This window comes from Carassius auratus, chromosome 7, assembly GCF_003368295.1.
Source record: "Carassius auratus strain Wakin chromosome 7, ASM336829v1, whole genome shotgun sequence".
In the NCBI taxonomy this organism is placed as follows: Eukaryota; Metazoa; Chordata; class Actinopteri; order Cypriniformes; family Cyprinidae; genus Carassius; species Carassius auratus.
In genome coordinates, this window is record NC_039249.1 from 27,194,050 (window position 1) to 27,220,968 (window position 26,919).

Consider the following 26,919-nt stretch of genomic DNA (forward strand, 5'->3'; position numbering starts at 1 on the left):
GGTAACACCTATTAGTTGCTTATTAGCATGCATATTACTAGATTATTAGCCATGTATTAGTGCTAATTAAGAACATGTTAATACTTTATTCTACATGATCTTATTCTACATCCCTTATCTTACCCAATACCTAAACCTAGCAACTACCTTACTAACTATCAATAAGCAGCAAATTAAGAATTTATTGAGAGAAATATCGTAGTTAATAGTTAACAAGTGTCACCTATTCTAAAGTGTTACCGTTTTTTTTTATTAGAAAAGTAGTTTTAAAAAGAGAGCTACATGCATATGTGGGGTGCTTCCCATTAGAGATTCCAAATGCCTCCTTTAAAAATCAAAATTCCATCTTTGAAATTCGAAATCCTTCTTCAAAATTCAAATGCTTCCTTCAAAATTACCCCTTCAAAATTCTCCCTTTGAAATTCCCAGTGCCTTTTGAAATACCAAATGTTTCCTTGAAAATTCCAAATATCCATATAAAAATTCACAATCCCCCCACTGAAATTCCAAATGTCTACTTCAGAATTCCAAATGCTTCCTCTGAAATACCAAGTTCCCAAATGTCCACTTTAAAATTCTAAATTCTTCTTTTGAAAATTCGAAATGCTTACTTCAAAATTCCAAATATCTACTGCAAAAATCCAAGGTCCACCTTTGGAATTCCAAATGCTCCCTTTAAAATTCTAAAGGCTTTCTTCAAAATTCCAAATTCTCCCTTTTAAATTCCACATGGCCCCTCTGGCAGTTCATCCTAGTGCTGTTCATGCATCTTGTTCATATAGGCAGAAACACGAAGCAATCACACCCCCATCTGTTCGATCAATAAATAATTATCAACACTGATAAACCAACATGATTCGAAAGATGGATGTGCTTATTTGAGTTACTATGTTATTTTGGCAAAACAGTTGTTTCCAAACTGGGGAAAAATGGAAGTGCATTAGCCCTGATATTCCGAACGAGCTGCTGGAAGTTGCAGTGGTTCATGCAGGCAGAGGACATGACCGCAGCAGGGATCTCACAAACATTTCTGATGTCTTGCAAGCACTCAATCTTGACCCTGAGATGTGCTGTGGATTCAGGTTTGATGGTGCATCAGTTCTGTGTTGCCTCAGAGAAAGGGTTTTGAGCAAACTTGATAGAAACCCTTAGGAAGCTTCGCATCGACTCTAGATGTTGTGCAAAGCACAAGACTGAGCATGACCTACTGTCACATAGGTTTTGATAAAAGAAAATGTGTTTTGATCATTTTCTAAAGCTTCGTAATGGGGTCTAACATGCATTACAGCTGTCTAGAAATCCAAAAGCAACCACATGAAAATGGTCTGCAATTCACTTTGGAGCTTTCAGCATGACTCACATAGTAAACTATAAGGCTATAAGAAATGTTTGCTGAGTTTGCTGATATTTCTAGTCAGGCTAAACTCAAATTCAGTCTGAATATCTCTTTTAACTACTGCAAACAAAGACATTTGTGTTTCTTTTCATAATTTTTTAAACATGTTTTGAGAGACTTTTCCACTAAGGGTCTGTAATCCGTCAACCTCTTTGTCAGAGGCAGTTCATTTGATCAAGGAGCTCAAGGAGAGTTTTAGTGTATACAAGGATGAATCAAACAATGACTTTGATCAAACCAAAAAGATAGCTTATGATAAAACATGACATCAAAAAAAAAAATTCTTGCTTCTGTTAAATAATGTTGCCAGCCAGCTTGGACACCTGTATGGAAAATGGCTCTAGTGAAGGACAATTGGGACTTGACAATTCTGTGAAATGGCATATTGGACAGGCAGATGATGGGACTGAAATGTTATTTTAAGACAGACTGATGGGAGCTGTGGGTCAACCTCAAAAACATTTGTTGTTATTATGGTGTTTCCACTCCCATTGTAAGATGAAAGTACCATCTCTTGGCTCACTAAATGTCGGCTGCACTGCTGGTGGGATGCAGTCAAAGTTTAATAATTCAGGTTATGGGTTTATTCCAATCCCTAAGTACAAAACCAACACTGTAAAATGTAACTGATGATCTTACTAATAAAATTGAGTGAATCTAACTTATTTTGAATAAGTTTGTTGACCTTACTAAGTTTAATAAAGTATGGTCAACTTTTTAGCACGGAAAGTTAATAAACTCAAAATATTCAATTACCCTCTACTTAAAATAATAAGTATTTTGAAAATGTTTGAGTTGTCATGCGCGGTGCTACCAGTAGGTGGAGCCGATTAGAAACGGAAACGGAATACCATTATTTCTGGTGAAGAGCACATGGAAAGGTGAGTCAGTGCTTGATTGACTTATTTTTAATGTCTGAATTGCTTTGTATACATAATTAATCGTGTAATAATCATATTAAATTAACTAGTGTTACACATGAACATTGGATGCGTTTTTATTTTAATCAAATTATTGGATTGTGTTGGATTGTGTTAATCGAAATGAGGAGTCTAGCATTGTAAGTCTCTAATTGTTAGGTCCATGCTTTCAATCAAGGAACATTTAAAAAACATTTTTTTTTTTTTGTTTGTGAGTAGGTTCTCAGTGAAGAACTTATAATAGAGTAACTTTAATAAGAATAAAGTTATAATGCATACACTCAAGCCTATGTAGTTTTTTATTGAATTAGCATATTATGTAATGTGTATCTTTGTTCCTATTTATTTATTAACAATGATAAAATAATGGTTACGTTTTTTTTTTTAATCTTCATCCATTCTGGTCTAAAATGTCTGCTATTCTATTATAATTGCTTATATAGTATAGATGATATTTCTATTTTATATGCTGTTACTTTGTTAGTATTTTTCATTTACTTTTTTAAATGGGGAAATTTGTTTGGCTTTAATGCATAATAATAAAACCAACATGAAGTAGAATTGTGATTTCATATTTTGCCATATCGCCCTACCATATTTCATATGTTTGAACACTACATATTGATTCGTAAATGTAAATGCAAAACTTGACATTTAGAAGTGTGTATGTTAATATTATTTTCTTCATTTGCAGAGCTTGTTTTGTGAGATGACTTGAGACATGCAATGGAAATGTAAGTACTGTTTTTTTTCCTGTGAAAAGAGAGCTCTCCTATTGAAGCATTATCGCATTAAACATGGAAGCTACGCCAGAACTACACCATTTCCATGCCTTCATGCAGACTGTTTGTGTTCTTTCAAGTCATTTAATGCATTGAAGGTGCACTTAACAAGAAGTCATTCCCAACACGATGGAGAACAAACAAGTGTATCAAAAGAATCTCAATTAATATTTCACTGTCCACTCTGCGAATTTAAGGAACCTTGTACAGAATCTGAGTTTTTCACCCACTTGCGTCAGCATTTAAAAAGGAATGAAAAGGTTCAGTGCCCATTCAATGACTGCAATTTTGAGACCAGGATTTATTCTACATTTAATGCTCACAAATGTAAGGAACACCAATTAAGCAGTCAGAGGAAGTTAAAACCCAGCATTGCAGTTGAAATTCAAAATTTAGCTGCAGAATTACCACAAGATGTTGCTCAAAATACGTCGTAACCATGAGTCAATGGATTCTACTGAATTTGGCGAAAATGAAAAAGACGACCAGACTCAAAATCTGGATCATTTGCAGAATCAACTAGAACGTAATTTAGGCTTGCTCTTTCTTAAGATGCAAACCATTCTGCATATCTCCGATTCAGCAGTACAGGAAGTAATTCAACAAATCAACCAGATCTTTCTTCTGTCAAAGCCCCTTTTGTGTAATGCCGTACAGCAGATTCTAGATCAACATGGAGTCAGTGATAATGCTTCTGTTTTGAGAGACATTGTGAAAGCTGTCACAGAAAATAATTTGATCTTGAAAATGACTGATTCTGGTGAGCCTCTCTCTACAGTCGGTAAAAGAGCATCATATTTTCAGAAAGAGTTTCCAATTGTTGTACCAACAGAATATAAACTTGGGAAAGACTCACAATCATTTGCTTATGTGCCAATTCTAAATATGCTACAGGTGCTTTTAAACAGAACTGATGTTTTTGAGAAAGTTCTTGCTCCTTTTGAAAATGCAAATGGGATCAACTCTTACAAAGACAGCACTAACTATCGTGAGAATGATTTTTTGGTGGCAGGGACATTTAGGATTTTGCTTACCATGTACACTGATGAATTTGAGATTGCTAATCCTCTTGGCACTTCAAAAAAGAAACACAAGATGTTCGGCGTCTATTGGGTTCTTGCTAATCTTCCATCTAAACACCGGTCATCTCTTCAGGCAATTCAGCTGGCACTTTTATGCAAGGCTAGTGAAGTAAAACAATATGGATATGAGAAAGTCCTTCACCCTCTTGTACAAGACCTCAAAACTCTGGAGACACATGGTGTCTTTTTGGAGCAATTAGGGGAATGTGTTAAGGGAACTGTTCTCAATGTATCTGCTGACAATCTTGGTGCTCATTCCTTGGCAGGATTTCAAGAGAGCTTCATCGTGGAACACCCTTGCCGCTTTTGCATGGTGAAAAAGAGTGAAATTCAACAGAAAGACGTACTGTCAGGAAGATTTGAACCCAGGACAAAGGTGAATCATGACAGGCAAGTTGAGGAAGTTTTAAAAGACCAAAATTTGGTAAAACAGTATGGTGTAAAAGGCAGGTGTGTTTTAAATGAGCTTGATCATTTTCACTCTGTCAGTGGCTTTCCACCTGACATCATGCATGATCTCTTGGAGGGTGTAATACCCATTGAAATGGCACTGTGCCTCAATGATTTAATCAACAAAAAGTACATCACCCTTGAGTATGTGAACAGAACAATCAAACAATTTCCATACAAATTCATAGACAAGACCGATCAACCTCAGGTCATTCCAACTACATTTGCCTCAAGAGGCACGATTGGGGGCAACGGCCATGAAAATTGGGCACTTTTAAGACTTCTCCCACTAATGATTGGCTTCGATATCCAGAAAATGATGCAACATGGGAGATTTTAATGCTTTTGAAAGACATTCTAGAACTGGCGACATCCTTCAGATTTACTGATGATACTATTGATTTTCTTGGGGCTAAAATTTCAGAGCACAGAGGTTTGCTTTTAAAAGTATTTCCTCATTTTGTGTTGCGTCCCAAACACCACTACATCGAACATTATCCACAACTAATAAGGACATATGGGCCACTTAGAGATGTCTGGACCATGCGTTTTGAAGGCAAGCATAAGTTCTTCAAACAAATTATTTGTGAGACAAAAAATTTCAAAAATGTCACACAAACTCTGGCACTCAGACATCAGAGAATGATAGCATACCACATGGACTCGTCATCCTTTTTTAAACCTTCTGTCCAGATGGACAAAGTCACATGTACACTGACTTCATCTTTTCCTGAGAGTGTACAGAATGTGCTTCAGCAGAATTTTGTTACCCAAAGCACTGTCCTTGTCACATCTAAAGTGTGCATTGATGGGATCAACTACAGTCCTGATATGGTTCTGTCTGCTGGTGCAACTTCATGTCTGCCTGATTTTAGGCAAATTGTAAAAAATTGTCATCATCAACACTGAAATTTTGTTTGTATGCAAACAACAGCCAGAGCGTGGTACATTGAGCATCTACGTTCCTATGAACTGTGCAGCCATGTATCAGAAATTACAGTCACAAAGCTGTTTGAATTGAATGACCCTTTTCCACTATCACCCTACAAAATTCAGGGCAGAACATTTGTTACAGCAAAACATTATATATTTTGCTAAATTGAACATTTAAAGGGACAGTCCACCTAAAAAAGTAAATTCCGTTATTTACTCACCCTCATATTATTTCAAACCTACATGACTTTCTTTTGGTGTATAAAATATATTTTAAATAGTGTTTATTAACAAACAGTTTCAGTTCCCCAATGACTTCCATGGCAACCTGAACGTGTTTGGTTTCCAAATTCCTTAAGTGTACAGCAAAAGAAAGTCATACAGGGTTAAAACAACATGAGGGTGAGTAAATAAAATAATTTCCAGTTTTATCCCTTTATTATTGTGAACTCGAGTGTAAATTTAATTGATTTTTCTCATTGTTAGGTTCACAGAACGCAATGGAGACAAGAACTATACTTAGAGTGATAGTGAATGAAAATGACATACGGAAAATCACACTGCATAGTAAACCACAAACTTTGGAGACATTGATGGAGCATCTTGAAGAGAAGTTGGGTCTTCCATACAAGTTTTCTCTTCAGTACGAAGATGCTGATTTTAACAATGCACTAATTAACCTCACAGACATTGCAGATTTACCTGAGAGGCCCACCTTAAAGGTGATCTCTCTTGTACCATCTCCTACAGCAAGTACAGCTGACACAGACATTGTATCTTTGTCTTCTGAAGAAGGGTCATCTCATGTACGCCAGGCTCAGTGGCCAGAGACATTTGAAGTCCCCAATTTTCCTGTAGATATTGAGTTCCGATTGCGCCAAGGAAACCTTCTGTATATGAGAGACCAGACATATATGCAAGTTCCCAGGGACATGAAGCACGAAATTCTTGAAAAACTTGCTGAGTGTATGTACAGCTTCAAAGCATATCCCTCTGACGAAGATTTCAATGATGTTGCATCTTCACTAGTCAAAAAACATCCATGCCTCACTGAACCAGGTTCCTCCACTGGATGGAATGGCTGGAAGAACAGCCTCAAGTTTAAAATGGGAAATTACAGAACGAAGCTACGAAGAGCTGGATGCACAGATGTTCTTATAAATGTAGGGAAAAGGGGAGGCCAAGATCCTTTGAGAAGTGTTAAAAGGCCTAAACATTTTGAAATTAATTTTCTTCCCAATTATCCTGCTGGTGAGGATGAGTGCAGCATGGAATCTAAACGCTTACAACTTGTGGAGGAAATGAAAAAATGTCATCCAAGTTCCACCCTGATATCACAGAACATGGATTCCACTTTTTCCTTGAGGAGAAAGGAGATTGTTGAGATTGAGTCTCCAGTAAAAGAGACTCTTCAAAGATGGCCATCACTCTTCACAGAACGACAAGTAAGTAACAAATAAATCACACAACCTATAACAACATTTACTTACCCTCATGCCATTCCAGATTTATATGAATTTCTTCAGATACAAATTCTTAAAGTCGTCCATCTCTGAGTGTGAAGAATGTGAAAGCTCTTAAAAGTATATATACATTGATCGTGACATCATTCCATATGACCTTATATTAACTCTCTTTTTCTAAATATACACATTTGCGTTTATCTGAAGAATATCTGTTACATTTGGGACACCATGAGAGTAATTGTGGCTATTTTCAAATATCCCTTTAACACAGTAACCAAAAGCCTAATAGATAAAGCATTGTTCTTTTTCCTTTTACAGATCAATGCAGAGTTTGTTCGCATCACAAGCAAAAACCTCAAGCAAGATTTTTTCACAGCACTTGATCAACATACAGCTCGATTTCTGAAAATTTTTGAAACCAAAAAAGGGGGCAGTTGGAAAAAAGCTTTCAGAGTTTCTTGATCAAATTAAGTTGAAGGTAAGCTCGTCATTGCTTCTTTCTTAAACTAAATTCTGTAAAACTTCATTCTATGTAAGTTTTTTTTTTCATGGCAATGTCATCACTTAATTTTAAAATGGGTTTCTTTCTGACTAATTTTAACTTCTTTTTCCAGGGCACTGACATCACTGCTAATCGCACAGCAGTTCTTCGTGGACTTCCTCTCCTTCTTGGAGAAGAAACCTCTGACTTTTTCAAAGCAACATTGGCAAGTACCATTCTTTGTATATTTCATTCTAAACTCTAATCCTCTACACATACATCACAAATAGGCATTCAGTCCCAGAAACAGACCAGACACAAAACTTTTTAAATGTAATTGTACATTTTCTTATGTATGTTCTGCCGTCATTGTACTGTTCATTGTGTTTTACAATGTCTAATTTTCACATAACATTTTAAGCATTGTTTATCTCTGTTAGTTGTATGTTGAACAGAAAGTGATGGTACTGATTCTTTAAGATACATGTACATTTGTGAGATTTAATTTTTCTAATGTAACCAGAATTTTAATAGTGCTGTTTTTTTGTTTTGTTTTTATTAGGACTGTGATTGTGACATACCCCAGATTTCCATCGGGATTCTGACTGTGATAACAGAAGGCAGCCAGGATTCTTCACAAGCACTGCATTTAGAGAATTCACACACCGCAATTATCCTTGAAGGAGCCATTGTGATGGACAATATTGAAAACCTCCCGGATGCCATGTGGCTACTTTTTGGGCTGATATATGCGCTCAATTTGGAGTACCCTCCACAGCTCAAGAACACCTTTGATTTTATTCAAAGAGTGTTTCTTTCTCTGGGACACAAATCCCTGAAACCAAAACTACAGTCCCTTAAAAACATGCTGCTCATGTAAGTGAAGGCTTTTTCAGATTGTTTTAAAGTGATAGTCCGCCCAAAACTGAACGTTCTGTCATTATTTACACTCCCTCATCTCTTTCCAAAACTGTAAGTGAAAGGGTCTAGTCTTAAAACAAGTCACAAAGACATCTTGATAATCTTTTTGGATCTTTTTTTAGTTTTGGTTACCTGGACTTTTAATAGAGGGACATAAACCGCTCAGGGTTAATTTAAAATATTTGAGTTTCAAAGACTATCCAAACTTACAGGTTTGGTATGAGATGTGGGAAGTAAATTATGACAGAATTGTCAGTTTTGGGCTATCCCTTTACTGTATCTTTAAGCTTGTTGCACAGATTTTCTAAAATACACAAAAAGGTTTTGAATCGTATAATGGTTTTATTGTTGAATATTTTTGTTTAACATATTTTTACACTGCAAAGTTTAAAAAATTGCATTAAGCTAACGTTGATGCTTTTAAAAGGTCAACTGTTCCTCAGTTCATTTCAGGTCAAAGATTGTCAAATTCGAAATTCATTCATCAGTCATATATATATATATATATTTTTTGGTTGCACTTGCGCTGCTCATTTGTTAACAGGAGATGTGCTTTTTGTGATTAAAGTAAAAATCGTTTTATATTTAGGAGTGTCTAAAGATTGCTTGGTACACTGTATTTTACAATTGATAATAAAATAATGTTTTACCTGAGGTCAGGTGTTGCTTTTTGTCATCACTTAATTTTTTTAGTTCAGCTTACTTCAATTTTTTAAGGCAATCAGTTTCCACATTTTTTCCTAGTAATGTGAACTCTAATAAGAAGTTAACACAACTAATGATTTTGAGTCAGCTTTACTCAAGTATACTTGATTAAAAAGTTTGGTATACAAATGTTATTAAGTTGTGCCAACTAAAAAATTATAAAATACTTTACTTGGAAATTTTAAGGCAATCGGTTTCCTCAATTTTTCTAAGTAAAGTCAACTAATTACATTTTACAGTGAACCAATGTCTTAGCAAGCAACACTACTTCATGGAGAAAACCTTCCTGTGGATCCAACTGTTTTTTCTTTGTATGTGTGTATGTTAACAACTCTTCTGGTACAGTCTGTCTGATGAAAACCTCTGTGTTTTCATCAATATATGTTTGCTAGAGCCAGGCCACCTGTGCTGCTGAATTTGCTGACCGAATTTCTGAAACACTGTGTTCTTCGAATAATGTTTTTTTCTTTGATGCAACCTGTTAAAAAAGTAAACTTGAAACACAAAACAAGTAAACTGGCCTAATATGGGGGGGGGGGGTCTCTTGTTTTTCCCTCAACTCTTCAATGTCTTCAACTATAAAGTGTCACAGCTTGGCTTGATAGCAGCAACAGTACACCAACCGCACCAAAACCATTTTCTCCATCGTTTGACAGTTTGAGAGATTTTTGGTTTGGAGAATACTGATTCTCTATATTCTACAAATTGAAGTCTTGAAACTCCAAGAACTGAATTTGTTGAGCTTTGTTGTTTGTAGTTAATGTGAGGATCTACTGTATATTGGTGGACTTAAAATGTGGCTTAAAAAAAGTGAAATTAGGACTGAGAGAAGCTCCAGTTTTTCAGATACCACTTGGTTTGATTTAATGCGATTATTTTAAAGTCATTTTTAAGTCTACTTGTCAAGGCCATTGCTTATCACTAATATTTCATTACAGTGCCTGATTCTTTTTGGAGGCTCTTAAAAAAGAATTGTGAAATAAACTTTTGATTCCATTTCAGACTGCAGAGTAAATGGCTGTGGATTGAAGCATTTGCAAAATGCATGAATGTGAATGTAAGAGTACATGTTCCACTGACTGCTGAGGATAACTGCTTGTAAAGGCTTCGGGACTGGGTGTGTGTGTGTGTGTGTGTTCTTGACATGGTGTAATTTTCCCACAGAGTGATTAATCACATGGCTTTTACAGCTCAGGTTATTGGCTTGAGGAAAGATGGTATTGTGATGAATGGGAATGTTGATGCTCTTTCGCCAGGTAATGGTTTCCTCATTCCATGCCTCTCCTCCTCATACATCTATTCTTATTTCTCACACATCATCTCTTTCTACACTTTCTTCCATCTCTTCTCAGTCCTGCTATTCCTCTTGCTCTTTTTTCTTTGGGCCTCATTTTCTTTGCCCTGGGTTTTCAGAGATGACCCTTTCTATGCAGAGCGAAGTCATGACAGTGTTGTGAAAAATGTAGTAAATTGTGCTGAATGTGTTTTGGCTTCAATATTAGCTGGTGTCAACAGTTTTGAATCTTGCATAATAGAGAGTTGTGTATTTCATTATTAAATTAATATACACAAAGCATTTATGTAAATAATGAGGAGTTTAATAATATTTTTTAAAAACTAACACTAGTTTTAAAAAAATGGTGCTAAAACTAGCACTTTAATGTTTATAATAAATTTTTTAAGGACTGTAATACTTTTCCCACTGTTTCTTCTCGCTAACTTTCATGAGTGTCACAACATTAGCATTTTTGGACAATCATTATATACAGTAAGTCCAATTTCTCAACACTTAAGTCACTTTTTCACAGTCCTCCTAACTAACTTTCATGCTTTGCACATCTGTTGATTTCATATTACTACCAAAGCACTTCCATCATTTCTCAAATCAACACATTGTTCCATAACACTACCAAAGATTTTCTACAAACCCTACAAACACACTTTGTCGTGCAAAGTAACTTAAAAATGCTAAAAACGGTAAGCATCACACAAAGTTTTTCAATGTAAAATTACTTTACAAAAGAATAATGACATTTCTCTACTATTTCAAATTCAATGTGTAGAGCCCATGCTTAGGTCTATGGCAACTTTAAATATTTTTTTTCTAATTTCTGTATATGTAAAATGTAGAATTTGGATTGATATTTTGGAAAATGTTGTGAGCAACAAAACGTGTGAAGACACTAAACACAAAAATCATCTCATCTTAGAGTTGGAGTTTGGTAATAATGACTGCGGTCTATTAAGCTGGTAATTCATTTTACAAACTGAAGTAAATCATTTTTATCAATTATTTTTAAGTTTCTCTAGGACTCTTGTAATTGTTGCTGTGCTGACCATTTTCACATTCCCAAAAGTGATATTGTCTACAAGCACTTTGGCCCAAATTTCTCACCCGTTTATTGCATTGTTGGCAATTTCCTGCACATCTGCAAAGACTGAATCTCTCCCTCCTGTGGGAGGCAAACTTTGGATGCTAAAACACAAAGCAATCACTGTAATAGGTCTCAAAATGTCAGTATAAAAATGTAAACCTACTATATCAGTGAAGGATGCAAGCCTCACCTGTGGTTTTGCTGGAAAATGTGTCCTGTTGATGCAGCTGCTGAACTTTTCCACTCTAATCAGTCTTGCATATTTCCAAACAAAAACTATTGTTCAGTTTGTCTCCATTTATTAAAAGATTAAATGAAACTACAACAGCACACCTGGCTACATTTTAGCTGACAGTGCAATTAACTGTTTTTGGAATTATTATTGTTTCATTTTAGTTTTTAATTTCTATATATTTTAGCATAATAATTTAGTACAAAAGCGGTCTTTGGTGGGGAACCCTATGGTACAAAAGCTAAAAGGTGCATATTTGTAAATTCTTACCTTAAAATTGTACAAAATAATACCTTAGAAGTACATAATTATTGTATCATAAATGCTACATGTTAGTCCATCAAGCATACGTACAGTATTAGTATCTTTTGAAATGGTACCACCCTTTTTTCTCAGGAGAAAAGGTTCAAAAGCTGTCACTGGGGCAGTACCCTTTCAAATGCTACACGTTTGTATCTTACTCATGCCTAAAGAATGCAGTTTAATCCCTTAATGGTACATATTTGTACCTAAAGTGTGCATACCTTTTGAGTACCACCCCAATGACAGCTTTTTTTCTCTTATACTGTGTGTGTGTGAGTGTGTGTGTGTGTGTGTGTGTGTGTGTGTGTGTGTGTGTGTGTGTGTGTGCGTGTGTTTGTGTGAAAGGGTTCCTAAATGTACAAGAGTCACTTTGGTTGCCAATTTAGAGGGACAACTTTGCACCTTGTTTACCCCTTATATACAATCATCTACCTTACAGTATTACTGCCCTGAGGTAACCCTCAGTATGCACCGTTTAGGGTTCAATGACCTGCAAAGATATCCCCTCAAGGTTACTGCCATAGTAAAGGTATTTTACCAGTTTTTTTACACATACATTCATATTCATACACAATCTCTGCCAACATTTCGGCCTGCACAACAGTTAATATTTCATCCAAAACGGTTCTTCAAATACATCTCTAAAACTATTCCCCAAGCTGTTACCAAAATACTGAATACTACATGACATAAAAATAGACAAGCAACAGTAATAAATCAATATTGTATATTTAATATATTCTTGATTTATTATTGTATTTTGTTTTATGTTTTAATCTACTAATATCATGTTAAGAAAACGTCACTTCACTGTGTGAAATATGTTTTAAGAAAACATAAAATATTTGTTTTAAGAAAATGTGTAACTTTGTAACTACTCTGTTTCATCAAGGGCGACTCTGAAGAATGTTGTAGCCTCGTGTGATTAAGGTTTATATAATTTAGCATTCCTATTCCATCTTTCTTATGTCTGCTAAAGGTAAACTGGAGAATTTTTGTTTCAGAATGAGTGGTTCCAAACAGGACTTGAGTTTTGGGACAAGCTGCGGGAGAGATTCAGCCGTCTGACTCCATTCACCCAGAACAAATGGTGATAGTGACCCACGCTGAGAGCCAATATGATGGTGTGAGAGTCTGTGGCATCATGTGGGGTTTGAGGAGAAGGATTTCTCACTAATACACAGCCAATTTCACTGTGACAGACACAGCAATCAGAGTGTAACTATTTTAAGTATCTTTTTAGCCTTTATTCTTAAAAGTATATTTTAAAAAAACTGTACTAGCAGATGATATAATATTGATAACTATTTAAAAGGCCATTTAAGTGACTTGAAGAAAGGCAATTTCATGATTTCTTCTTAACACATTTCAGTAGACTTTAAATGCAATTTTTAATAACACAAAATAAATGTTTACTTTAAAATAAATTTTAAATTATAATTTAAATCATGTAATTGTTCCAAACACGCCAGGTTCCGCCTCCACTCAAACACTACGCACGCCCTCACCTGAATACTGAGCACATCCACCTGATCCTCTTTATCACCCAATCACCTCGGCACCAAAAATACCACACACACGCACTCAATCGATGTCTGGTCTCGTTCGCAACAAGGTCTTACCTGTATGCTCACTCTAAGGACTAACTCTTCCTGTACTTACCTCTCTCCAGCGATTCTCCGAAGATCCCGATTCCCAGTGTGCGTGTGTGTGGTTCACCTTCCTCCTCTGACATCTTCACCCAGCTTGCACTGATCCATTCTTCACTCAACCCAACACTACCTGCTCCTCTGCTTGTGTCTATTAATAAACCCATCTGTATGTTACTCCTCAGCCTGTAACAGTAATGTTAAAGTTCACATATTTTGATGTGTTTACTAACATACCAAAGCCACAAAAAGTTCGATTTTTATACGATTTATTATTTTTATTGTAGCGTGTTATTAAATATTATGTTAAAACTAAGATTTAAATGTACTAACTTCCAGCTTAATCATTACAAAGGTTTAATTACAAATATATTTAAAAACATGACATAGAAGTTTTAAGAGAAATTACAGTAAAGTATACACTTTACCATAAATGCTTGTCATACAGCAGTACATTAACCATATTTCAAAGCCAATAAAAGTTATTATAAAATTACATTTAAAGATGTATTTAAGTTCTACTTGAGTTCATTCTAAGTTCAACTTGCATTTAATATAAATTTAAACTATAATACATTTTATATAAGTGCATTTAGCAACATGTAGTTTCCACTTAAGAATTATTTTTCACTTGGAAGGAATGGAAAGACCTTCACCTTCTTCTGCTTCTCCAGACGCCACTGATCATCCTGCTCCTAAACTGAAATTATGTGTGGGAACTTGTATATTTCTGATGGAAATGACTGGCCATATTGCAATAACAACACCTAAGAATTTTCCATTGTATGGTCCAACTCCCGCTTTCCCAACACGCCTGCAGTTTAGGAGAAAAATTTCCAGTTTAATCTGAAGCATCCTGATTATGACAACCAGCACAGCTTGGGTGTTGAAGTCAAATAAAATCCTAATTACATTGCTTGCAAGGCCAAGAATGTACAGTTAGCATCAGGGATTAATATAAGTCATCAGCAGGGGCTTAATGAGGGATGTTTTCTGCATATCACAGATTTGGCAGAACTGATTCACTTCACTCTTAAAGCCAAGCCAGTGGAAGTGGCCCCTGAAACGATCGACCGTCCTTTTAATCCTCAAAGGACCTCCTGTGGGAGGCAAATGATCCAGTCTCATTACAGTTTCTGCTTCAGCGTTCGGTACCACCAACAGTTCCTGGATACAGAGCCGACCTGTTGCTTCCTTGTTGAAGGGTTTCCAGTGTATGCTCCCATCCAGAAAATGGATCATGAAAAAAATAACATCTCACTCTAGCTGTTTCTGAAAACCTGCAAAACACTTACAAATACATACAATACAATGTAATTACCCACTGAGAGAAACACTAGTGGCAGTAAAATACCAACAACTTTTATTCCTTTTCACAAAAATTATGATTACTTTAGCAGATTATTGATTAATAAAGACTTATTTTCATGTGGTTCCTCGCAAATTACCATGTTATATTACCTAAAAACTCTTACCATAGTTCATGAATTGTAAACTAAAACAGTTTGACATTTGCATCACATAAACAGCTCTATATTTTTGGCTTATCTGGTGTAGTAATTAAACAGCATTAAACTTGAGATGCAAAGCACTCTCGTAAGTTCTGTGAAACACAAATCACGATAAAAGACCTCAAAGACTGTAGAAACTAGATAAAATGGGAAGATTGATTCAGCAGTGTGTATTACCTCATGTTTGCTTTAGGTTTGTGAACCATATAGCAAACCTCTCAGAACATTTCCGAACTGCCGTGATATAAACAATGACCATTGTATTAAACTGTTTTAAGAACAATGAACAAACTATTTTGTGAAAGAGAGTTTGCTTTAAAACTTCTGTGAAATGTGCTACAAGGAATGCAATATCATTTTGCAACCATTATATAGACGTACAGTATTCATGCTTTTTCATGACGCTGTGCTGTTAATTAAACCTGCATCTGGAATCAAGGAAAATGATATTGCTTATAGCACATCTGTGGGTGTGTCATGTGTAAAATGCAGTGAAATAGACCTAGATCAATGTATTTCAGGTTCTGCACTAATATAGCCATGGTCACGTATTTCCAATGAGCCTGTGTTTCAGAGACATGGGCCTTGTTTCATTTACAGTCTGTTTATGTGGCTTTCAGAGGCACAGCAGAGGTGAGTTTAACTGAAGAGGTGTTTTTATAGGCCCTGAAGGGACTGTGATACATTTAACTTTCATTTCCATCTGCGGCATTGTCACTTCATTTGATTTGATCAGAATGTCACAACTGGTACAGAGAGGAGACATTAATCCTGTAAAACAGTGAGTGCAAGGGACTTGCTCTTTTCTAGGTGTTTCAGAGCCACAGTTCTCAGAGTGTTTGAGGGCAAATTTATCCAGAAGTTATATACATCTGACAAAACCTCCTTTCGGGTCTTCATTTGTTAAAGCATGAGTTAACAAATTATGTTAACATCTTGGACCATTGTGGCTTGATCTGTGCAGATTTCTCTCCTAAATCAGACAAGGCAGCTTTTTCACTGAGGGAAGCAGTATTATGAACAGGGGATGTGTGTGTTTAAAGTAAAAAAATATCTTAATGATGGATTTGTTTCTTACAAACACACAGTTTCTCAAGATTTGAACTGATGGACTGTAGTGATGTGGATTACTTGTGGATTATTGTGATGTTTTTATCAGCTGTTTGGACTCTCATTCTGACGGCACCCATTCACTGCAGAGCATCCGTTTGTTGAGACACTGATGCAATGCTACTGTACATTTCTCCAAATCTGATGAAGAAACAAACTCATCCTAATCTTGGATTTTCTGAGGGTGAATACATTTTCAACAAATTTTCTATTCATTTCACTTAGTAATTTCAACTTCACCAATTATTTTGTTTCTATGACTTTCTAAAAGAGGAAAAATATTGAGCAATTAAGCTGTTTTGATCTGTTATTTTTAGAAAACAAAACACTATTACCAAACACTAATAATGAAAATAAAAAAAATTACCAAAATGTGCTATCTTATGCATTGCAAACATAACCGAGGAATATTTGCTGAACAGGATGTATTCCTGTGTTAGAGTTTGAGCATGCAGTGTGGCTATTCATGCAGTCAAAGCTATACTCTGATTTGGTTTTTCTAAAGTATTTTCTGGGAGAGGCAGTGCACCTAATTATTTATGATATTCCCTCTACATCCTAATTAGTCTTCCTGACACTGGAATTAAAAACAGGAGAGTTGTGTCCAATAAAAAGTCTTTGATGAATGGTCCTGCTGGTTTTCTTGGATTTTAGGTGCAGGTCACATCTGCTAACGTGCTCACTGCAGGAATATACAGCAGGGTCAACAGTCTGGTACCATAAAAACATCCTATCAAAATCTGGGATTCAAAATCTAATTTAAACTTGTGGCCAACGTCAGAAATTGACTGTGCAATTTATTTCATTAATAATAGAAATATGTCACTTACATAAAAATGTAGATTGGAATAATTTGAAAATGTAAAACTGTCTTTGTATTAGTTTGATATAGCTTCAAGTCTTGCTCTTTGGTCTTTTTGCCTTATGAACTATCCATTTGTACTTTGGGAAAATGTATGCTACTTCACCTTATTTTTTTATTATTATTTATTTAGTTATTATTTATTTTAGTATTTTATTTAGTATTTTTTTCTCCTTTGATCACACTGGGTAAATAATTTTGCCAAACGTGAACATGGGAAACAATTTTTTTTATATATATATGACACATAAACACATTTAAGTGAACCTTTGGTGACCCTAGTCTGATGGAGGAGAAGAGGGGCAGATACAGTATATATATCTACTGTATGGCTTATATGATTTTCTGTGTCCGGTAATAAAAGATTCCTGTACCAAGCAGGCTCTGTTATATATTCCAGTACAGTTTCTTCGGATGTTTGTGAGGTTTGCAGGGGTTCAGTGCCACGGAGCGGCGCAGTATGTGTGTGTGTGTGTGTGTGTGTGTGTGCCCATCTTTAACACAACACAGTCGGACAAGCTCCGTCCCGTAGCGAGATACCGCCGTTCATGTAAGTTGTTCTCAACAGAACCCGTTATTCTCCGTGAATGTGTGCGACTTGCGCGGCGGGCTTTGATCTGGTCAGCTTGAGATACATTGTGACAAACGCGCTTTTGTTGGAACGAAACAGTGTCGCGCGCGCATCATCGATCCTTTGATGCCCGCTGCGGTGCATCGTTGTTTTAAAGCCGTTTCCCGGACTGTAATTGCTCCGTTTGGTCAACTTCTCCCATCCTTCGTCGCGCCAGCAGCCCGTTGCTTCATCCGTGCTCGGAACGAAAAGCGGATTTTATTCCTGAAATGCCTGATAGAAAGAGATCAGCGAGTAACGGGACACTGCCCCCAAACAGACACGTTTATCTGCCGTTTAAATATATGTTTTAATTTTTGTCTCCAAATGAAGGTCTTGTGAGCATTTTTATTAGATGTTATTACCAAACAACCAAATTATTTAAATATTATTTAATTACGTGTGCTTAGACATAAATGTGAGTTGTTTAAATTAATCTCAGTAAAACAAAGCAGCCAGCCATTACATTCAAATTTGTTTTCAATAAATATTTTTATCATACAATAAATAAATGTAACTGTACAGTGTAAAAAATAAAGTAAATAAACAGAATATTCGAATTTACAAAGGAAGTTGCCTCCTATCAGGGCCGTGCACAGACCTTTTGAGGGGCATGTGCTGAAACTGAAAAAGGGCACCCCCCCCCCCCCTTTTTATATCAATATTATTTAGTAAGCCTGCATAAAAGGAAGAAATGGTCACATCTTCATGACAAATTCAATAACACAAAATAATAGTCTCAAAAGCTTTAGATTTATTCACGATTAATAACAACCATAATAATAATATTAGATAATTAGATAATATAGATAAACAGGGTTTTAAGGGCTTCTTTAAAGCTAATACAACAGCAACCTTCTGTGAGCCATGTCTGGCAAAAAATTGATACTGTGGTGGACCAGGGATGTTGGTCTCTCGAAGGTCTCTTATTCACTACACTTTCCCCTAAAATCAGCCAGCAATGAAAAAATAAATAAAAATAGTGTGAAAAGTACAGTTGCAGTGAAAAGCATTTCTGAAGGATCACGTGACACTGAAGAGTATACTGGAGTAATGATGCTGAAAATTCAGCTTTGATCACAAAAATAAATTACATTTTAAAATATTCAAATAGAAAACAGTTATTTAAAATTGTAAAAATATTACACAATATTACTGATTTTGCTGTATTTTGGATCAAATAAATGAAGCCTTGGAATGAATCACGAATTACATTCTGTATGATAAAATATAAAGATTTCAGTGATCTTCTGTAATTTTTTTTTTTTTTTTAGTTACTACTACATTACTGTAGTAAAACCATGTTTTACAACATTTTATAAAGAGAGTATACAGAGAGTATACCATAACATGATTAGCCTAAATGTTAATAAATTAAGTGTATCAGCAATCATAAATCAAAGAAGAAATTTCTTAGAAATATATTATCTAGGTGACGAGGATCACTCGTCGCTTTGTGTAAGTTCCAGTACGAAACAGCGCGGGGGCGCACCTGTTATGATTTTCCGAAGGTAAAAACAAATTATATGTTGTTGTATTACTTATCAATATATCGTTTTTGACCAGCGAATGTGTGCAAATGTGATTTTTTTTTCTGTCCGTCATTAAAACGGCAATGGCGCCTGCCGCTGCGGGCATCACATTACATTTTCATCTACAGGTTACAAACTAGTTTTTTTAGCTATATAGACGGAGCGCTCAGTTTTTCCTGTGGTAAAATGCATTTGGCCAAATTAGCATTTTATAAAAGATGAAATGCTACTATCTGCACATGCTATTTAAGTGTTGGCTATGTATTGGCTATATGGCAAATGCTAGCCCTCTCTCTCAGGCGACGTCCCACATGTCTCAGTGAGTCAGTCAGACATCAAATAAATAAAATATGAGCCTTTATAGACAGTGCTTATTAGTACTTCTTCAAACAACAAGATATTTATTTACCCTTCGCAAAACTTTGTTCAGCTCAGCTGTTGTCTACTGTGCGGCTGCTGTGGAACTTCAGTTGATTCAATGAGAGGGGGCGGAGTTATCAGCTTACTGACAGCTTGAGGATCGAATAAGATTTACACAGCACGTTTTAAGAACTTTCATTTGGTAAAACAGACAGACAGACGTAAAGGGTGACCAATAGCAGCGATAAAAAAAAACAAAAAACACCACCAAAAAAAGGGCACTTCGGAGTGTAAGGGCAAAAAGGGCATGTGCTCTGCACAGGTTGAGCCTTACCTGTGCACGTGCCTGCCTCCTATTGCAGTCTCTCTGCATCAGAACTTCGTTTAATTCAATTGTCCTTGCCGTTTCTTTGTAATTAAGTGAAATGTACTTGCAATTTCTGAGTGGAAGTACATTTACAACTTTTTTCTTTATTAAAAATAACATTGCAAACATATGACAAAATAACACAATTCTGGTGTGCTGCATGAGTTTGGACATTATTGAACTAGTGACAAAAAGTGTGTTTTGAGGGACTCAAATAATGCATACTTGAAACAATCAGGCAGCCATTGTCAATGTTTGACAGCTGTGGATCAGAATCTCTTTAATGTGCAGATAGCACGCCAGCTTCATCTGTGTGACATCAAATAGTGATAGTTCATTCATTACTTCATCAGACTGTAATTGCAGCGTAATAGACACTACTAACTTATCCTAGATATATGTTGTGTTTTGTTGCAGAAATGGCATACGCATGTGTTTGAAAAAAACTTTTGTTTGGTCGTGGCAGCATGTAGTTTTACTCTTGAAGTGTGTTAGGAGGGAAAAGACTTGATCTTCTCCTGTAGCGTCTCACAGTAGATGTCACATACATATAAATGTAACTTTAGAAATGTCTTGACTGTGTGATATCAGTAACAGTCAAACATTTAGATGCTGTCCAGACTGCTAATAGGGCAAAAGTTCAGTCTCTGGCTGACCTCTGATAGGAGATAACGCACACTGGACAGTTTCACATCAGCACGACTTCTTCTGTAAATCTCGTCTTCCTTTCATTGTAGTCAGAGATGATAAAAACTCCCACAATGGCAGCTATTCACTGCAGACCTGTCGCTTACAGGCGTTTCTAAAGAAACCAGTGCCAGTGTCTGTGTCCCATCCTCATGGGAAGCACGGGGTGATCAGAAATCTGGAATCTGAGGGTGCAAAAAAAAAAAAAAAAAATGTATATAGGCTCTCAAACCTTATTCTGCTTTCTGCAAATACAAACTACATTCATTCATTTTATTTCTGTTTTATTTCAATTACCAAAGTCCATTTTTAATAGTTTTAGTTTATAACAACAACATTGGCATGCATTACATGTACAAATTGGTACTGTTCTGTATTTACAGAGAATAAAATGAATGGCATGTCCTCGTCCCTTTAGTCAAATGCACTTGTAACAGTAAATGTAACTGTTAATTTCAGGCAGGTAATGAGGAACGACAACAGGAAGGACACACAAGATGATTGAAACAATGGGTAAGTTCATTTATTTTTGCATTCCTGTGGAAATATGGTCTCTGATGTCTGATTGGTCTGCACAGGATTGTGGGTAACTGACCGTTAGCAGGGAGCTTGACTGACAGGTGATCTGACCAATCAGAATGTGGATATTATCTTGTCGGACAGCTACTGAAACTTTTTCAATATAACTACATATAAAGATGTGCGCAGGGTTAAGCTGTGCAGGTGTTGGCTTCCACAGTAACAGAAATAAGCCATTCTTCTTGTGCCAAGTGCCATAAGATCAGAGTAAATGAGCTGAATCTCACAAAACCTTTCGGGAGCATATATTATATTCAACCTTAAAGTCAAAATACGAAATTGTATTTGAGAGGCAGCATATCCTTTATACAAAATGTAATTTAAATAATTAGAATTATTAAATAATAATATTAATTTGCTTTTGGAGTGAAATATGAGCAGAACAAGTTCTTGACATGTTTTGTAAGATAATCCCTTGCAGTCTGCAGTTGTTTATATATATATATATATATATATATATATATATATATATATATATATATATATATATATATATATATATATATATATATAATTAGCTTGTAACATTTTTGCATTTTGCATTTATACTTTCATCCAAAAAACAGCCTGTTCTACCAGAGAGGAGCAGAGAGAGAGAAAGTTCAGCCATTATTTAACCAGGAAAAATAAAACAAGCAAAAACATAGTAATTAGAAATTATTAAAAAAAATTATAATAATAAACATTTAATTGGACAGGTTCTTGGCATGTTTTGATAAATCCAAGACAATAGTTTTTAATTTTATATAGAATTTTTTATGTGTAGAAAAGTTAGTCATTAAGTGTGTTGCTGTATATCCAATGTTTATTTATTTAGTTAGTTCTAATCATAATTCACTACTATACTCCAGATCTTGAGTTAGAATCCACTACCAGTCAAAAGTTTGGGGTCAGTAAGTTTTAAAGAAAATGATCATTTTAAATCAAAAGTGATAGTAAAGAGATTTTTTGAAGATCATGTGACACTGAAGACTGGAGTAATGATGCTGAAAATACAGCTCTGATCACAGGAATAACTTATATGTTAACATTTAATAAAATCTAAATAAAATATTTGAATTATAAAAATATTTCACCACTCAGTCCCACACATACACACATGAGAAATATGCTTTTCATAAAAGTTACTTTACATGTATTAATTTTATTCAAAGCAGCTCATTCCACCAGAGAGGATCAGAGAGAGTGAAGGCTCTGGAAAGCCACGTTGTGCCTCATTGAGAAGGAATAAAAAAAATGTAGATGGCTGACAGGAGAGCGTTAATTCTCTCAATTTAGTTAATTCTCTCAATTTGAGAAGAAAAATAAAAACTCTTGAGACTTAAAATCTCTTTTACGAAAGAAAGTGTTGTGTTTCTCACAGCATAAGTCTAAGGAGATCATAGAAACAACTGGCATGATCTAAAATATTTAAAACAAAAATTAAAAGACTTATGTATTTGAGGTCCACATAAAATTTCTGTCCATTGCAGATTTAACATTAACAAACTTAATGGGAGTCATACATAAATTAAACCACTCAGGAAAACAGGTTAATTAGTACTAATACAGAAATCTGACCTGTTAATGTATGACTAATAAATATGTATCACCTAATGTTTGTTAAGACCGTTTCATCCAAATGGATGCAAATTTAACATGCAACTCAGTTGCATAAATGTTCAATTTAGGCCAAAATATACGTGGGCATACAATATTATAAAATGCAGCCCATATCTATTAAATTAGTTCACAATAGTCAAAGATCATATTATATTATGTGGTTATAGTCTAATTAATAAGCTCTACCCTATAAATTGTCCTAAACGCTTTTAAAGATAGCTATGTGCATGTGTTTTTTCCAGCTTTGCCTGTGAATTATCGACTCTCTTGCACTTGCGATTAAAAGACAGAGCAATGAAATCCTCCACAGAAAACACTCCACGCCGCTCTGAAGATCCACTCTTCCCTCAATTATTGAAATATTCCCTGAATATTTAAGCTGATAACGTACCTGTGTGAGAAAGAAAATGAATTATAGAAAACCTTTCTAGCACAGCTCATCACAGACTGACGGATCTATTACTGTTTCTGACACGATAGTCAAACTTTAGTGCATAAACAGAAATGAAAGGCTGTCTTAAGCTGCAATGGTTTCTGTGATTGGAAATCATTTTTGATGGTGGTCTCCAGAGTTTCCTCACAGGTGTGTGTGTGTGTGTGTGTGTGTGACAGATACGCAGCGTTGTCTGCATGCCATAGAGAGGTTACAGTCTCGCTTGAAAGAAAAGGGAGCAGACGTTCCTGCCGAGGAGAAGCTGAATCTTCTGACGGCTGTTCTGCAGAGTCCTCTGTTTCACCAGATCCTCGCGCTGCAGAAATCAGTGCAGCATCTGAAAGAGCATGTAAGAACAAAACACAACACTGCAGGAAAAAATACTTTGGTTTTGTTGGGCAAACAACAAGCCAGTTCTAACAGAGAGAAAAAGAATAATTGATTTATTTACCCTCCATGTAGAAATTTCTAAGAATATTCATATAAGGTCAGGTGCAAAAAACCCATTCTCCTCTGACCTCTAGCATCAACAAGGCATTTTCGCCCACAGGACTGCCGCATACTGGATGTTTTTCCCTTTTCACACCATTCTTTGTGAACCCTAGAAATGGTTGTGCGTGAAAATCCCAGTAACTGAGCAGATTGTGAAATACTCAGTTCGACTCGTCTGGCACCAACAACCATGCCACGCTCAGAATTGCTTAAATCACCTTTCTTTCCCATTCTGACATTCAGTTTGGAGTTCAGGAGATTGTCTTGACCAGGACCACACTCCTAAATGCATTGAAGCTACTGCCATGTGATTGGTTGATTAGATAATTGCATTGATGAGAAATTGAACAGGTGTTCCTAATAATCCTTTAGGTGAGTGTATGTATATATATATATATATATGAACCATATATATATAGCACAGAATGCTGCCTCGTGTCCTTGGTCGTTTCAGACATGCTGACATCTTAAGATTTGAGTCTCAGTTGATTATTCAGTCATTTGTTTTAACAGTCCGCTTTGAATCCTTGCTGCCCTGATCTGAGCTGATTGAGATTACGTGATTATTCAAATCACAAACAATGAAAAAAATACTGGAAAATATTCATAAGTAAGGCACAGCTTAATTATTTAGGGAGAAGCTTCGCTGGTTGGGCAGATTTGGGGGTTTTTGAGCTTTGTGTGTTCATGGAGAGTTTGGCACCGGCAGCCGTTTGGTCTGAAGTATGCGAGTTATGCTGGAACAGAGGAATGGAGATTACCAGATCCCCAGGGCCTTGCCTCTCGCTCTCTTCACTCACATACTTATGAACTGCAGAGTGGAACGCTGTTAACAGCCCGTGTGGAAGAAGGAAACCATCTAATGTCAGTCTAAAAGTTATGGACTCGTATAGAACACAGCTAATAACCCTTTTGAAAAAAGTGCCCTTAACTGTATAGAATGTGCACTTGTAGTGTACTTCAAATCTTGAGTGTGTTTTTATAAAACTACACTTGCAGATAATATAATAGTGTTCATGAACACTTCTCTTTTGCCGAGATAATCCATCCACCTCACAGGTGTGGCATATCAAGATCCTGATTAGACAGCATGATTATTGCACAGGTGAGTCTTAGGCTGGCCACAATAAAAGGTCACTCTAAAATGTGAAGATTTACTTTATTGGTGGGGTCCGGGGGGCCGAAAACCAATCAGTATCTGGTGTGACCATCATTTGCCTCATGCAGTGCAACACATCTCCTTCACATAGAGTTCCCGTGGGATGTTGGTCCACTACTCTTCAATGGCTGTGCGAAGTTGCTGGAAATTGGCAGGAATTGGAACACGCTGTAGTATACGCTGATCCAGAGCTTCCCAAACATGCTCAACGGGTGACATGTCTGGTGAGTATGCTGGCCATGCAAGAACTGGGATGTTTTCAGCTTCCAGGAATTGTGTACAGATCTTTACAACATGGGGCTGTGCATTATCATGCTGCAACATGAGGTGATCGTGTGGATGAATGGTACAACAATGGGCCTCAGGATCTTGTCACGGTATCTCTGTGCTTTCAAAATGCCATCAATTAAATGCACCTGTGTTCGTTGTTCATAACATACACTTGCCCATGCCATAACCCCACCACCACCATGGGCCACTCGATATACAATGTTGACATCAGCAAATTGCTCACCCACACGATGCCATACACGCTGTCTGCCATCTGCCCTGTACAGTGAAAACCGGGATTCATCCGTGAAGAAAACACCTCTCCAAAGTGCCAGACACCATTGAATGTGAGCATTTGCTCATGCAAGTCGGTTACGATGAACTGCAGTCAGGTTGAGACCCTGATGAGGACGACGAGCAGCATATGAGCTCCCTGAGATGGATTCTGACAAATTCTTTGGTTATGCAAACCGATTGCTGCAGCAGCTGTCCGGGTGGCTGGTCTCAGACGATCTTGGAGGTGAAGATGCTAGATGTGGAGGTCCTAGGCTGGTGTGGTTACACACCTGTGGTTGTGAGGCCTCTTGGATGTACTGCCAAATTCTCTGAAACGCCTTTGGAGATGGCTTATGGTAGAGAAATGAACATTCAATTCACAGGCAACAGCTCTGAAGGACATTCCTGCAGTCAGCATGCCAATTGCATGCTCCCTCAAAACTTGCAACATCTGTGGCATTGTGTGGTGTGATAAAACGGCACGTTTTAGAGTGGCCTGTTATTGTGGCCAGTAGTGTTGTCAAAAGATCCGGTACTTCGGTACCAAGTCGGTACTAAAAAGTATCTTTAAAAAGTACCGACAGCACCGAGGACTCGGTCAACCCGGTTCTTGACGCATACAGCGCTATGATTTCTGTGAATCAGAAAACGCGGACGGAATCTCAAAATGAAACCTACATTTTAATATGGACAGTCACCGAATTCGTAAAGTTAGCATAAATTAATCAAATCAAATCTCCATATGGACTAGTATCTGTAAATCTGTAAACCGTGGATTTTCACTGGTATCGTAAATTTGTTACTTAGGCAAAGGTAAACATCGTGATTGCTTTAGCAAACACCTTTAATAACCTGAGAAGTTTCTTTTGGTTCTACACAAACCTGCAGGGTTGTTTATGCCAACTGCTGGCGTCTGGCTCTGTCTGTGCTGCTATAGTTACCAGAATACACAGAGAGAGAGAGAGAGAGAGAGAGAGAGACATGAGTTCATGTGTGAAGTGGAGCAGAAGTCATTTTTGAAACGTGGACGAGCCAAACTGGAGGCCTAATCCTCTTACATGGGAAGACTAACAAATCCACACTCTCGCAGAGCTGACATAGTTTAGAGCGCATTCAAAGCTTGTGCACGACCAGCAACCGAGCCTGGAGTCTGTGGCTGTTAATCTGAAGAGCCTCTGGGAGACGTTTATGAACATTAATGTTTACTGCGTAGTCTGAAGAGCGGCCGTTCGTGTGGAGAAGAGCCACATAAAACCTGCAGAACCTGACATAGTTTGTTAAAGAGACAGTTCACCCAAAAAATTGCAATTCTGTCATCATTTACTCTCCCTGATGTCATTCCAAACCTGTATGAGTTTCTTTCTTCTGTTAACC

The 26,919-nt window shown here is 36.5% G+C and overlaps 2 protein-coding genes across 2 annotated transcripts in view; both read left to right on the forward strand.

Moving 5' to 3' along the window:
- The first annotated feature begins 2,255 nt into the window (after positions 1 to 2,255).
- On the forward strand, positions 2,256 to 8,667 carry LOC113105391 (sterile alpha motif domain-containing protein 3-like). The gene is made up of 7 exons (XM_026266427.1): positions 2,256 to 2,277; positions 3,011 to 3,050; positions 4,447 to 4,570; positions 6,050 to 7,008; positions 7,457 to 7,507; positions 7,644 to 7,736; positions 8,073 to 8,667. Exons 3-7 carry the CDS (start codon positions 4,564 to 4,566, stop codon positions 8,388 to 8,390), a joined length of 1,428 nt encoding a protein of 475 aa, XP_026122212.1. The 5' UTR covers positions 2,256 to 2,277; positions 3,011 to 3,050; positions 4,447 to 4,563; the 3' UTR covers positions 8,391 to 8,667.
- Positions 8,668 to 17,645: 8,978 nt separating this feature from the next.
- The window catches only part of LOC113106382 (patj homolog), a 39,382-nt gene continuing 30,108 nt past the window's right edge, over positions 17,646 to 26,919 (forward strand). The window contains exons 1-3 of the mRNA XM_026268251.1: positions 17,646 to 17,728; positions 21,194 to 21,247; positions 23,528 to 23,697. The gene's annotated coding sequence lies outside the window, so the exon portion shown is untranslated. The remainder of the gene's footprint in view (positions 17,729 to 21,193; positions 21,248 to 23,527; positions 23,698 to 26,919) is intronic.

Excerpts from the sequence above, each read along its gene's own strand:
- LOC113105391 (XM_026266427.1), top strand. Across the intron at positions 7,009-7,456 it reads CACTCTTCACAGAACGACAA|GGGGCAGTTGGAAAAAAGCT; the intron begins GTAAGTAACAAA and ends AAACCAAAAAAG. Across the intron at positions 7,508-7,643 it reads TTGATCAAATTAAGTTGAAG|GGCACTGACATCACTGCTAA; the intron begins GTAAGCTCGTCA and ends TTCTTTTTCCAG.